The sequence below is a fragment of the Podarcis melisellensis genome (genome assembly GCF_964234715.1).
Source record: "Podarcis melisellensis genome assembly, chromosome: 8".
Classification (NCBI taxonomy): domain Eukaryota; kingdom Metazoa; phylum Chordata; class Lepidosauria; order Squamata; family Lacertidae; genus Podarcis; species Podarcis melisellensis.
Window position 1 is genome coordinate 87,544,818 of NC_138540.1, and position 12,207 is coordinate 87,557,024.

At 44.9% G+C, this 12,207-nt stretch overlaps 1 protein-coding gene and 1 long non-coding RNA gene across 4 annotated transcripts in view; both read right to left on the reverse strand.

The window, feature by feature from the left end:
* Positions 1 to 2,020: 2,020 nt before the first annotated feature.
* The window catches only part of LOC309376285, an 85,699-nt gene continuing 75,512 nt past the window's right edge, over positions 2,021 to 12,207 (reverse strand). Inside the window, exon 2 of the long non-coding RNA XR_014171154.1 lies at positions 2,021 to 2,157. This is a non-coding gene — a long non-coding RNA (uncharacterized lncRNA). The remainder of the gene's footprint in view (positions 2,158 to 12,207) is intronic.
* PPP1R13L (protein phosphatase 1 regulatory subunit 13 like) overlaps positions 5,480 to 12,207 on the reverse strand; it is a gene marked incomplete at its 5' end in the record, with an annotated part of 56,710 nt that continues 49,982 nt past the window's right edge. For 2 of the 3 annotated variants that reach the window (XM_081921971.1, XM_081921970.1), the window contains 2 exons: positions 5,483 to 6,250; positions 6,965 to 7,164. In XM_081921971.1, the coding sequence (XP_081778097.1) occupies positions 6,212 to 6,250; positions 6,965 to 7,164 (239 nt within the window). In that variant the 3' untranslated portion in view covers positions 5,483 to 6,211. Of the gene's footprint in view, positions 6,251 to 6,964; positions 7,165 to 12,207 lie in introns of all 3 variants that reach the window. The other variant, XM_081921969.1, reaches the window with a different exon arrangement.

The following is a 12,207-nucleotide window of genomic DNA, read 5'->3' on the forward strand; positions in this document are numbered from 1 at the left end:
GAGATGGTTGGACAGTGTTCTCGAAGCTACAAACATGAGCCTGACCAAACTGCGGGAGGCAGTGGAAGACAGGAGTGCCTGGTGTGCTCTGGTCCAGGGGATCACAAAGAGGCGGACATGACTAAATGACTAAACAACAACAAATACTACATTTTTAAAGATTTGCCTTGAGAGTCATTAAACCTCTGTTGACAACCAGTATTACACTTTCCATTTTAAAGTTTGGAATAGAGTACAGTCATACCTTGGGTTACAGACGCTTCAGGTTGCGTTTTTTCGGGTTATGGACCTGCTGAAACCCGGAAGTACCGGAACGGGTTACTTCCGGGTTTCTGCGGTCGTGCATGCGCAGAAGCACTAAATCACACTTTGCACATGCGCAGAAGCGCCCAATTGCAACCCGCACGTGCAGAGACGCGCCACTGCGGGTTGCGAATGCTGCGGGTTGTGAACGTGCATCCCACACAGATCACATTCACAACCCGGGTGTACACTGTAGTTGCTTTGGAAGATGATCATCAGGTAGCCGCACAATGTATAGAGTCCTTAAGTGGGTTCCCTATCGGTAGAAGAAAATAACAGAGGCCAACCAAAGTATGTTGAGTAGCAAAGCAGCTCATAAGCCTGATCTTTATTCAACTGTTGCAACAGGGTGTTCACTCATCACATGCAGGAGGGAGGAGGAACCCTGAACAACGATGTGCAAGCTCTTAAATAGACTTTTGGAATTGGCACCCTGTAGCTCAAGGCCAAACCCCAATGCATCATACATACATCACAGAAGGGGTGGTCTACCGCAGAAATCTTGTCTGCCAGGATACCTGATAATGGTCAATGACTGCTTTTACCTGGGCATCCTTTTGTGATGGTAAATACAGTGGTATCTCAGGTTACAAACACTTCAGGTTACAAACTCGACCTCCGGAACGAATTAAGTTTGTAACCCGAGGTGCCACTGTACTCAGTTGCTGAATCCAGATCACAGGCTCACCCTATTCATACACAGATACGCCCTTAAGACAGGATTTGTGAGCAAAGAGACAACAGGGAGGCTTTCCCATTTCCTTCCTCCTTACAGAGAAATATTTGAGATCAATTTGGGAGAGTCAAAATGGCTTCCCGATTGTTCTCCTGTACTATTTCAGACACGTGGTTTACATACTTGTGTACCTGCTTGTCTTGTACATTTATGAACATTTAATTGATATATTTGAGACCTTAAATTCTTATAACATGGAGAATGGCAATAAGGCCCAAAAGCAGGGCCTGAGCACAGCAAGAGTGGGGTATAAATAAATATACAATAATAAATATGGATCTGGGGGTGAACAGGTCCCCCACCATTTCCCCAGTTTCCCCCCCCCCCCCAGGCCTCCACACCTTTAATTTCTACAGACCCATTCGTGGATGTGGTGCTTTGCGAAATTGCGAATAACCGGTTTGGCAAACCTGTAGCCCGTGGGGGCTTGCAAGCTCAAACTAGACCCAGGGAACCAAAGAAGGAAAGGCCTGGGATGGGAGGGGTAAAGGATAAAAAGTTTTCCCAACCACAGACTCTCGGAATGAGCACCTCCAGCAGCAGCAACAGCCCTTTGCAACCCTCAGTAGGGCTGTGGGTTTCTGGTCTGGCCCCAGTGACACACGCCCTAGTCATCCCATTTGGACTACTGCAATGTGCCGTGCTTGGGGCTATCCTTTGAAAAGCGCGCAGGGATCTCAACTGGCCCAAAGAGCTGCAGACACATTGCTGGTTATAGGGAGAGACCGGAATAGTTAAATGGTTCAATTAAGTTGTCTTGAAGAGAAGCTGCTAAGTGGAAAGAAAACGAGGCCATATTTGACGGGTTCGAAAAGGAGTGAGCAAGCAGTGTTTCAGGAGATGGAAATGATATAAGAAAAAAAACTGCTCTTTTCCCCTTATGGGGTACCCAAGAGCCCATATAGAGTCCTCTTTTTAGGTTCTCTATTGGTAGGAGAAAATAACAGAGGCCAACCAGAGAATACTGAGAAGCAAAGCAGCTAGTAAGCCTGATATTTATTAACTGTTGCAACAGGGTGCTCCCCTCACACGCAGGAGAGATGAGGAGGACCCAGAGCCATGCATGCAAGCCCTTATATAGACATTTTAAATTGCCCACCCTGGAGTCCAAGACCACCCTCAGAAACATCATACATACATCACAGAAAAGGCGGTCTACAACAGAAATCTGAGTGCATTGTTTATCTCCTGTCTGGCAAGTTACCTGATTGCATTATCTGGGTTTTGGCCACTCTTTTGTTTTATAACTACTTAATTCCTGAATCTAGATCACAGGTCACAGGCTCACACCCTGTTCATATCTTGTATCTGAAGAAGTGTGCATGCACACAAAAGCTCATACCAATAACAAACTTAGTTGGTCTCTAAGGTGCTACTAGAAGGAATTTTTTTATTTTATATCTTGAATGTGCCCTTAAGACAGGATTTGTGAGGGCAGGTTTGTGAGGAAAGAGACCATAGGGAGGTTTCCCACCTTGACCTCACAGAGAAATATTTGAGGTCAATTTGTTCAGGACCTTTTCTGTGTGGTTTCAGACATGTGGTTTATATATACAGCTATGAACATTTAATTTTTTTATATATGATCTTAAAATTCTCATAACAGAAATCATGCTGTACTGTATTTCAAGGCGAATTGCAGGTCAAGCACTTATTCATAGCTGATGATGTAAATTAGGGTAGGAACAAGGGGAACTAACTGTACATGTTTCTGTCTAACCTGAATCTGTTAAAGGCAGCTTCCGTTAGGGCCAAAAGAGAACAGTAAATTAGCTGGGGTGCATAGCTGTCAAGCGTCCCTTATTTGGCGGGACAGTCACTTATCCCAGCGCCGTGTCCCGCTGCTGTCCCTTATTGATGAAGTCCCTTAAATTTCCTGGGTTTCAAAGGAAGCAGCTCCTCTCCCTCCCTCCCTCCCTCCCGGCCAGGGAGGAGGGAGGCTCCAAGTGTATTGCTCACCCAATAAGGAGTCTAAGAACGACTGGGGGGCGGAGCTTGCATGCCTTGTGCTGATCAAATCGGCCGCCTTGCCTGGGGACTCGCCTTTGCTCAGCGCTTCCCAGCGGAGAGGTGACGGTGGTTTTCCTTGCTGCATCCCCTTTGCCGGGTTGCCGCGCTGTGGGAACCACCGCTTGAGGCTTCGTTTGGCTGCTGATTGACTAAAATCCCTTATTTTGGCTGCTGAGCCCTTATTTTCGAGGCTGCTGGTCCCTTATTTTCAAATCTGTAAGTTGACAGCTATGCTGGGGTGTGTGTGCACAAAACCCACCCTCCTCCCTACCCCAATACCTCCACAATTCAGCAGAGGAACTTGTCCGATAAATGGAAGCAACGCATCGATGATCCAGTTAGTCCACATTTATTATTATTTTTTAAAACATACTTTTTAGATATAAGCAATTACAAATACATCATCAACAGAAAAGTAATCCCCCTCGCCAAAGAGTGTGGCTCCAGTTTTATGCCTAATACAATATCCATTACATGCTACAGGTGCAAAAACAGGAAGCGAGAGTAATTCCAGGGGGTCCCTGTGCACTTCTGGAGGGCAGAATTGATGCTCGATGGATTGTACATGGTGAATAACCAGGTTGCATTAAAAGGAGTCCCTTTCCCCCGTTTGAGGTTCTCGTAGCAAAGTGGTAAATTTGTTCATAAGTATTAAGTTCCAAATTTATGTGATCCAGTTCCTAGATAAGAGAGTTTAGTATCTGGGATATTTCCAATGATTCCAATTCTCCCTTTTTCCCCTAGGTTTACAGCAAACTCTTTTGCTTTGCATTTCTGTTTTGTTTCAAGCTCCTGTAGTAGTATTCCTAGTAGTAATTTGAGCGTTAATGTTACTTTTCTCCTTTTTAACGCCACATTTTTTACTAATACAGTTTCCACGGACAAAAGCTTCAACCGTGTCCCAGATTATTGCTAGGGTTTGCCCTCCCATTTAATGAAAACAGCATGGAATCTCCTTGAGGAGTTTTTGCTTTGTGGTTACCTTCCCGCCGCTGTGGTACCTATTTATCTACTTGCACTTTGACGTGCTTTTGAACTGCTAGGTTGGCAGGAGCAGGGACTGAGCAACGGGAGCTCACCTCGTCGCGGGAATTCGAACCGCCAACCTTCCAATCGGCAAGCCCAAGGCTCTGTGGTTTAGACCACTGTGCCACCTGCGTCCCTCCTGGGCAGAATAAAAGCCCACAAAATAAGGTAGGGAGGGCGTGGGGCAGCTTGCCCAAGGAGGGTGTCATGTGTGATAGGAAGGCTTTAGGAGTGGGAAAAGGCAGAGCAAAACAGAGCTTCTGCAATTGAGCCGGGGTTTCCTCCGCAGTTGGAAGGGAGGCAGCCCAGCTCTGGATCAGAGACCAGCTTGACATGAATTAAGTCTTGGGTTCAAACAGGGGCCTTTCTAGCTAGGAAGATCAGGGAGCTAGCAGCAGGGAAGGCGTCTCTCTGCCAGAGAGCCAGCTGCCAGTCAGTACAGGCCACATTGGGCTAGATGGAGCTGTGTAGAAGACAACACCCTCTTGGTGAGGCAAACTCGCCAAGGCACAAGCTCCCTTGTGGCTCCCATTTGTGCAAAAGTCAAAAGAGCAGAAAGCAGTGGATTTTGCCCAGGCCACGGTCCCATCCTGTGGAGCCCTCCTCCTGGGCAGAGAGGGAGCTCTCCTCGAGAATCCCATTGAAACTGCGAGTCCCAGGGAAGCGAGGTCCTCTTCTCTCATGTCTCCAGTTTCAACGCTGGGACAGGGAGCCGGAGATTCGTGGAGGGAGAACCGCAGCTGAGCAACGATCGTAGAAATGAGGGGGGGAAGCAGCTGCCATGGCTCAAGTTCTCATGCTGAGGCCCAAAGGAAGCTGTTGGCGACGTGGCCGGAGCTGGGAGCAGAGAGGTCAGCTGGTGGTGGATGTGTCCAGAGAGGCAAGGAAGCCAAGGGAATGGAGAGAGGGTCAGGCACCTCTGAATATGCTCAGGGTAGGAGCTGGGAGGGAGAGATGGGGGCAATCTCTTTGAGAGGCAAGGCTGCTCCAGCAGTGGTTGAATTTATGGGAAGGATTCCCCCAGAGGTGCGCTATGTACCCCTTGGGCAAATCAATTAGTCACCCCAGCATCTGAATTTTCGTTTGGATGAACGGGGCAAAAACCTTCCAGCCGCTGGAGCTAGAATCCTAAGTGGTGGGGGCTTTCCTTCCTTGGAGATTGGGATTCCCACCCACCAGGGATTCCTCAGCTGAGGGGGTTGGGCTAGATGCCTCTCAGGGACTCCCTTAAAGGTAAAGGGACCCCTGACTGTTGGGTCCAGTCACGGACGACTCTGGGTTTGTGGCGCTCATCTCACTTTACTGGCTGAGGGATCTGGCGTACTGCTTCCGGGTCATGTGGCCAGCATGACTAAGACGCTTCTGGCGAACCAGAGCAGCGCAACGCTGTTCACCTTCCCGCTGGAGCAGTACTTATTTATCTACTTGCACTCTGATGTGCTTTTGAACTGCTAGGTTGGCAGGAGTAGGGACTGAACAATGGGAGCTCATCCCGTCGCGGGGATTTGAACCGCCGACTTTGATCAACAAGTCCTAGGCTCTGTGGTTTAACCCACAGCGCCACCCGCGTCCCAGGGACTCCCTTATAACACTACAATTCTATGCAAAACAATAAAAAAATACCATAGCTGTCAACTTTCAGATTTGAAAATAAGGGAACAGCAGCCTCACCTGTCCCAGGGACAGTCTACGGGATATCTAACAATCCGGGATAGCAGCAGGAAGCAGCGGGAAATGGCGCTGGGATAAGGGAATTCTCCGCAAAAAAAGGGAAGGTTGACAGCTATGAAATACTATCACCCTTCCTAGCATCATGGCAGGTCCTCAACGGAAGCAGGGGGAGAGGAAGGCAAATAGTAAAAATAAAAAAAATCAGGTCAGACCCTGTGCTTTTAGGCATGTTTTTCCAGACACACACACACACACACACAGCGAGAGAGCCAAGGATTCGCCGTCTTCTCATGTCTCTCCCTTCCCTCCACCAATACAGCGCATCTGAGGATGCCAGACAGCCGCCCTCCTGAGGCAGGCAAGGCGATTCATCCGCACTGCGAAGCTGTTCTTCGGGATCCTGTCCAGGCACATTCCTCAGGTTCCTCCTGGGATGGCAGCGACGGGGTTCCTCCCTCCGAAACATCACGCCTTCCTCTGCTGCGGCCTCACCCTGGGGAAGAGCTGCGGAGGAGAGAAGCACAGGTGGGTTGCGTATTTTGGAACGGAGCAAGCCCAGCAAGGCAGAGAAACCAGCACGCCAGGCTGGATCCTGGTGGCCGCTGGAAGCTCATCGCTGGTTAACAACGTAAGCAGAAGCTCACCCAGGTGCTTTTACGCAGCAGCTAAACTGGTGACTGGCAGCAGCCGCCGAGACCACATAACACCAGTCCTGAGAGATCTGCATTGGCTCCCAGTACGTTTCCGAGCACAATTCAAAGTGTTGGTGCTGACCTCGAAAGCCCTAAATGGCCTCAAAGGCCCAGTATACCTGAAGGAGCGTCTCCACCCCCATCGTTCAGCCTGGACACTGTGGTCCAGTGCCAAGGGCCTTCTGGCCTCCCAGATTTTCAACTTTCCAGCCTCCCAGATTTTCAACGCTTCTTGCGATGGTTTGACCCCTTTCTGTTTTAATAGTACAAATTCTACAAACACTTTCCATATCTCCTCAAAATCATTCCTCCTGCATATTCCCCGTCTTACCTTAATGGCACATGTTAATTTATCATTAACAGCAAAATCCCACACCTCTTTATTCCATTCTTCCATTTTATATTCTGCTTGCCCCTTCCACTTGCTAGCTATAATAATTCGTGCAGCTGTCAACATATTTGTGAACGAGTCCTTCGTAGCCTGCAAACCTCCCATCCCATCCTTGCGCATGTCTTGAACACTCACCCCGAAGTAGTTCTTGGGCACGTAGCCCTCCTGGCCGTAGAGAGATGCCCACCACCAGTCTGTTTCGTCGGGGTTGTCGTGGCGCAAGACGGTGACCGGCTCGCCCTCGCGGAAAGACAGCTCGTCGCTGAACTCGGCGCTATAATCCCACAAAGCGTAGACCACCCCGTTGTTCATCAGGCCCATGTTCTGCTCAACATCTGCAAAGAGGAATGGGGAGCACCCAAAAATGTGGATCAACATTCATTCAAAACTCATGACTTCACTGCCGCCCACCATCTGAATCCTAGAATTGTAGTGTTGGGTGCTCTGCTTCTAGGGAGGAAAGCAATGACAAACCTAGGCAGCATCTTAAAAAGCAGAGACATCACCTTGCCAACATAGGTCCGTATAGTTAAAGTTATGGTTTTCCCAGTAGTGATGTATGGAAGTGAGAGCTGGACCATAAAGAAGGCTGATCGCCGAAGAATGGATGCTTTTGAATTCTGGTGCTGGGGGAGACTCTTGAGAGTCCCATGGACTGTAAGAAGATCAAACCTCTCCATTCTGTTTTTTTTTTTTAATATAATTTTTTATTAAGTTTATAGTATGCAAAATCCAACTTCCAGATACATATTTCCATAGATCTAGTGGACTCCCCCCATCTTCCGAACACTGCATTCTCTGTGAATTCAAAACCTCAGCAATTTGTTAACTTATTTTAAACATAATAATATATCTTCCATTTTATCATGATATCTAGTCTCCATACATTTCATTCCAAATCCATTAATTTTTAGTTTCAACACAATAAAATTATTTCATTACACCACTTCTGTCTTGTTATACCTTATTTTCCAATTCAAAAAATTTTCCGATGCTGAAGCTGTAATTTCCTAAAAAGGAGCATTTTTTAACATTCATACAACTTATAATGCTTTTTCAAATAATCCTTAAACTTTTCCCAAACTTCCTCCATTTCTTCTTCTCCCGAGTCTCGAATTCTGCCAGTCATTTCAGCCAGTTCCATATAGTCCATCAGCTGCGTCTGCCATTCTTCCAATGTGGGTAAATTTTGTGTCTTCCAGTGCTTTGCCATCAAGATCCTTGCTGCTGTAGTAGCGTACATAAAGAAAATTCTATCTTTCTTTGCTACCCTCTGGTCTACCATGCCCAGGAGGAAGGCCTCCGGTTTCTTGGGTAAGGTAAATCTAAGCACCTTTTTTAGTTCATTATGTATCATTTCCCAGAAGGCCTTCACCTTCGGGCAGGTCCACCAGAGGTGTAGGAATGTCCCTTCCTCCTCTTTACATTTCCAACATTTGTTGTCAGACAGGTGATATATCTTTGCAAGCTTGACTGGGGTCATGTACCACCGGTATATCATTTTCATAATATTTTCCTTCAGGGCACTACATGCCGTAAATTTCATTCCGGTGTTCCATAACCTTTCCCAGTCTTCAAACATAATGTTGTGCCCCAAATCCTGCGCCCACTTTATCATGGAGGATTTAACAATCTCATCCTGTGTATTCCATTTAAGCAGCAAGTTGTACATTCTCGAAATTAACTTAGATTTTGGCTCTAGCAACTCTGTCTCTAATTTCGATTTTTCCTCCTGGAAACCCACTTTTTTGTCCGCTTTAAAAACTTCCTGGATTTGAGCATAATGCAACCAATCTCGCACCTTGTTTTTTAACTTTTCCATACTCTGCAACCTCCAATTATCTCCAATTTTTTCAATTATTTCCCAATATTTAGGCCAGTGGGCCTCCATGTTGAGTCTTTTACGTGCTTTGGCCTCCATCGGTGAGAGCCACCTCGGAGTTTTACTCTCCAATAAGTCTTTATATTTTGACCAGACCATAAAGATTGCCCTTCTGACAATATGGTTTTTGAACAATCTATGAACTTTAACCTTGTCATACCACAAATATGCATGCCACCCAAAAGCATTATCAAATCCCTCCAGGTCGAGGACATCGGTGTTCTCCAATAAAATCCAATCCTTCAACCAGCAGAGGGCTGCAGATTCATAATATAACCTCAAGTCCGGCAGGGCAAACCCCCCTCTTTCTTTCGCATCAGTTAGTATTTTAAACTTTATTCGGGGCTTTTTGCCCTGCCAAACAAATTTAGAAATATCCCTCTGCCATCTTCCAAAACATTCCACCTTGTCCACGATCTGGAGGGCCTGAAACAGAAATAACATTTTCGGCAATACATTCATCTTTATAGCAGCTATTCTACCCAACAAGGAAAGTTTCAGTCTTGACCATGTTTCCAAGTCTCTTTTGATCTCTGACCAACATTTCTCATAATTGTCCTTAAACAAATTCAAATTTTTGGAGGTCAAGTGCACCCCTAAGTACTTTACTTTTTTAACCACATTTAATTCCGTTTCTTTTCTGAACTCCTCTATTTCAGTAGTTGTCAAATTTTTTGCTAGGACTTTAGTTTTTTGTTTGTTCAGCTTAAATCCCGCCACCCGACCAAAGTCAGAAATTAATTCTAACGCTCTTTTAGTACTAGAGGCTGGCTCCTGTAGTGTTAATACCAAGTCATCTGCAAATGCTTTCAGTTTATATTGTTTCTCTCCGACCACAATTCCCTGTGCCAACCGGTCATTTCTGATCATGTTCAATAGCACCTCCAGGACTGAAATAAACAGCAGAGGAGACAGAGGGCACCCCTGTCGTGTCCCTTTTTCAATTTTGAACTCCTCTGTCACCACGTTGTTTACTATCAATTTAGCTTTTTGTTCTGAATAAATTGCTTCTATTCCATTTTCAAACCCCCGCCCTACTCCCATCCTTTCCAAATTTTTCTTCATAAACATCCAAGAAATGTTGTCAAAGGCTTTCTCCGCATCAATAAAAATCAACACCGCTCTTGTATTTAAATTTGTCTGTAAAAATTCCAAAATGTCAATGATGTTTCTTGTGTTATTAGATAAATGCCTGCCAGGGAGAAAGCCTGCTTGGTCCTTATGAATCACTTCATTTAATACTTTCTTAAACCTACTTGCCAAAATGTCTGCAAAAATTTTGTAATCCACATTTAGGAGTGAAATAGGACGGTAGTTTTTAAGTTGGGTTTTTTCAGTTTCTAATTTTGGTATCAACGTGATGAAAGCTTCTTTCCACGTTTCCGGTGCCTTCCTCCCCTCCATAATCTGGTTACTAACTTCCAACAATGGTTGTATCAACGAATCCTTCAGCACCTTATAGTATTTGGAAGTAAGTCCATCAGGTCCTGGAGACTTGCCCAGTTGAAGGTTCTGAATGGCGCATTCAATTTCTTGGAACGTAATATTACCGTTCAAGGTTGCTCTCATTTCCTGAGGTATTTTTTGTAATCCATTAGTTATGAGAAATTGGTCCACCTCCGAATCTTTTTGTGGCCTTTGTGAGTAAAGTTCTTTGAAGTATCTCTGGAAACACTTTCTGATTTCCTCGGGTTTCTGAACCGTTCTCCCTTCGATCTCTAGATTTGTAACTGTATTAAGCTTTTGTCTCTTTTTCAACTGCCAAGCCAACAGCTTCCCACACTTGTTAGCAGATTCAAAGGATCTTTGTTTCATTTGTTTAATTTTCCATTCCACCTCTTGATTTATCAATTTCGAATATTGTGCCTGGAAAAACTTCACTTCTCTCAATGCTTCCTTTGATTTAGGCCTGGATCTCAACTTTTTCTCTCCTTCTCTTATTTTCTCCAAAATCTTCTCCTTCTTTTCATTCCAGAGCCTTTTTTTAATCGTGTTCTGCTGTATTAGAAACCCTCTCATAACTGCTTTACTTGCGTCCCAGATTGTTCTTTTTTCCACAGTTGTCTTTAGATTTATTTCAAAATAGTCCTTTAAAACTTTTTGGGCCTTCTTAACAATCTCCTGGTCTCTTAACAAAGCGTCATTCATTTTCCATCTGAAAGATCCGGTTGTATTTAATCTCAATTCCATTCTCAAAGCATTGTGGTCGGAGCAGGTTTTGGGGCAGATTTCCACTTTTCTGGTCTTAGGTGCCAGTCCTCTAGTTATCCATATTTGGTCGATTCGCGTCCATGTCATGTGGGCCTCAGAAAAGAAAGTTCCTTCTTTCCCTAGAGGGTTCTTGATCCTCCATATATCAGTCAAATCCAAATTGTCAGTCATTTCAAAAAAAGTTTTTGGTAGTCTGCCGTCTTTCGTTATGTTAGCACTTTGCGACTTATCCATATTCACTGAGACGACTCCGTTCATATCTCCCAACATGATAATGTTGTTATAGTCCAAATAGTCCAGCATGGTCTCATGCAGCCTCTTGAAAAATTCCGATTTTCCTTCATTTGGGGCGTATATTCCTAAAATTAAAAACTTTTCTCCTTGTGTCTGAATTTCAATTGCCAAAATTCTGCCCTGTTCATCTTTGAATACAAATTTTGGTGACAAGTTCTCCTTTGCATATATCACCACTCCTCTTTTCTTAACTTTGTCCGATGAGATAAATTCTTGGCCTAACCTTTTATTAATTAACACTTTTCTATGGAGTCTTGTCACATGTGTTTCTTGCAGGCAGATAATGTCCAATTGTTCTTTTTTCAAAATGTGAAATACTTTTCTCCTTTTTTCTGGGGAGTTCCCGCCATTTATATTCCAACTAAGAAGCTGTAGAGACATCCTGGTCTAATACTTAAGTATCACAGTTGGGTATCTATGTTATCCTCCGTTCCCGAAGGATGTGGTGCCGGTCCGCCTCCAGATGGTACGCTTCCTGGTGGTAATCCCGGTGGTGGAGGCCAAGAAACTGCAGCTCCCTTTTGGAGGTCCTCCTCGTTGTCGTGTAGGAACTTCTGCTGGTCCTCTAATGTTTTAATTCTTACCTTCTTTCCTTTATAGGTGAATGATAAACCTTGAGGGAATTCCCACCTGTAAGGAATTGCGTTGTACCTTAACAGTTTGGCCAAGTCTGTATATGAGGCTCTAAGGTCCAACAGATATTTAGGAATGTCTCTATAAATTTCTGCTCTTTTGCCTTCAACTTCCAGAGATTTTTTAAAATGTTGGCCTAGTATCTTGTCTCTTTCCTCTCTTGTTCTCAAACAGACCAAACAGTCTCTGGACTTGTCTTTCTTAACCGATCTTCCCAATCTGAAGGCCGTCACAATTTTAAAGTCTTTGTCTTCCTCAACCCCCCAAAATTTAGAAAATAACTGCGTCAAAAATTCCTCTAGGTTGCCCTGCTCCAGTTCTGGGACGGCCCTCAGCCTAAGATTGCATTCCTTACTTT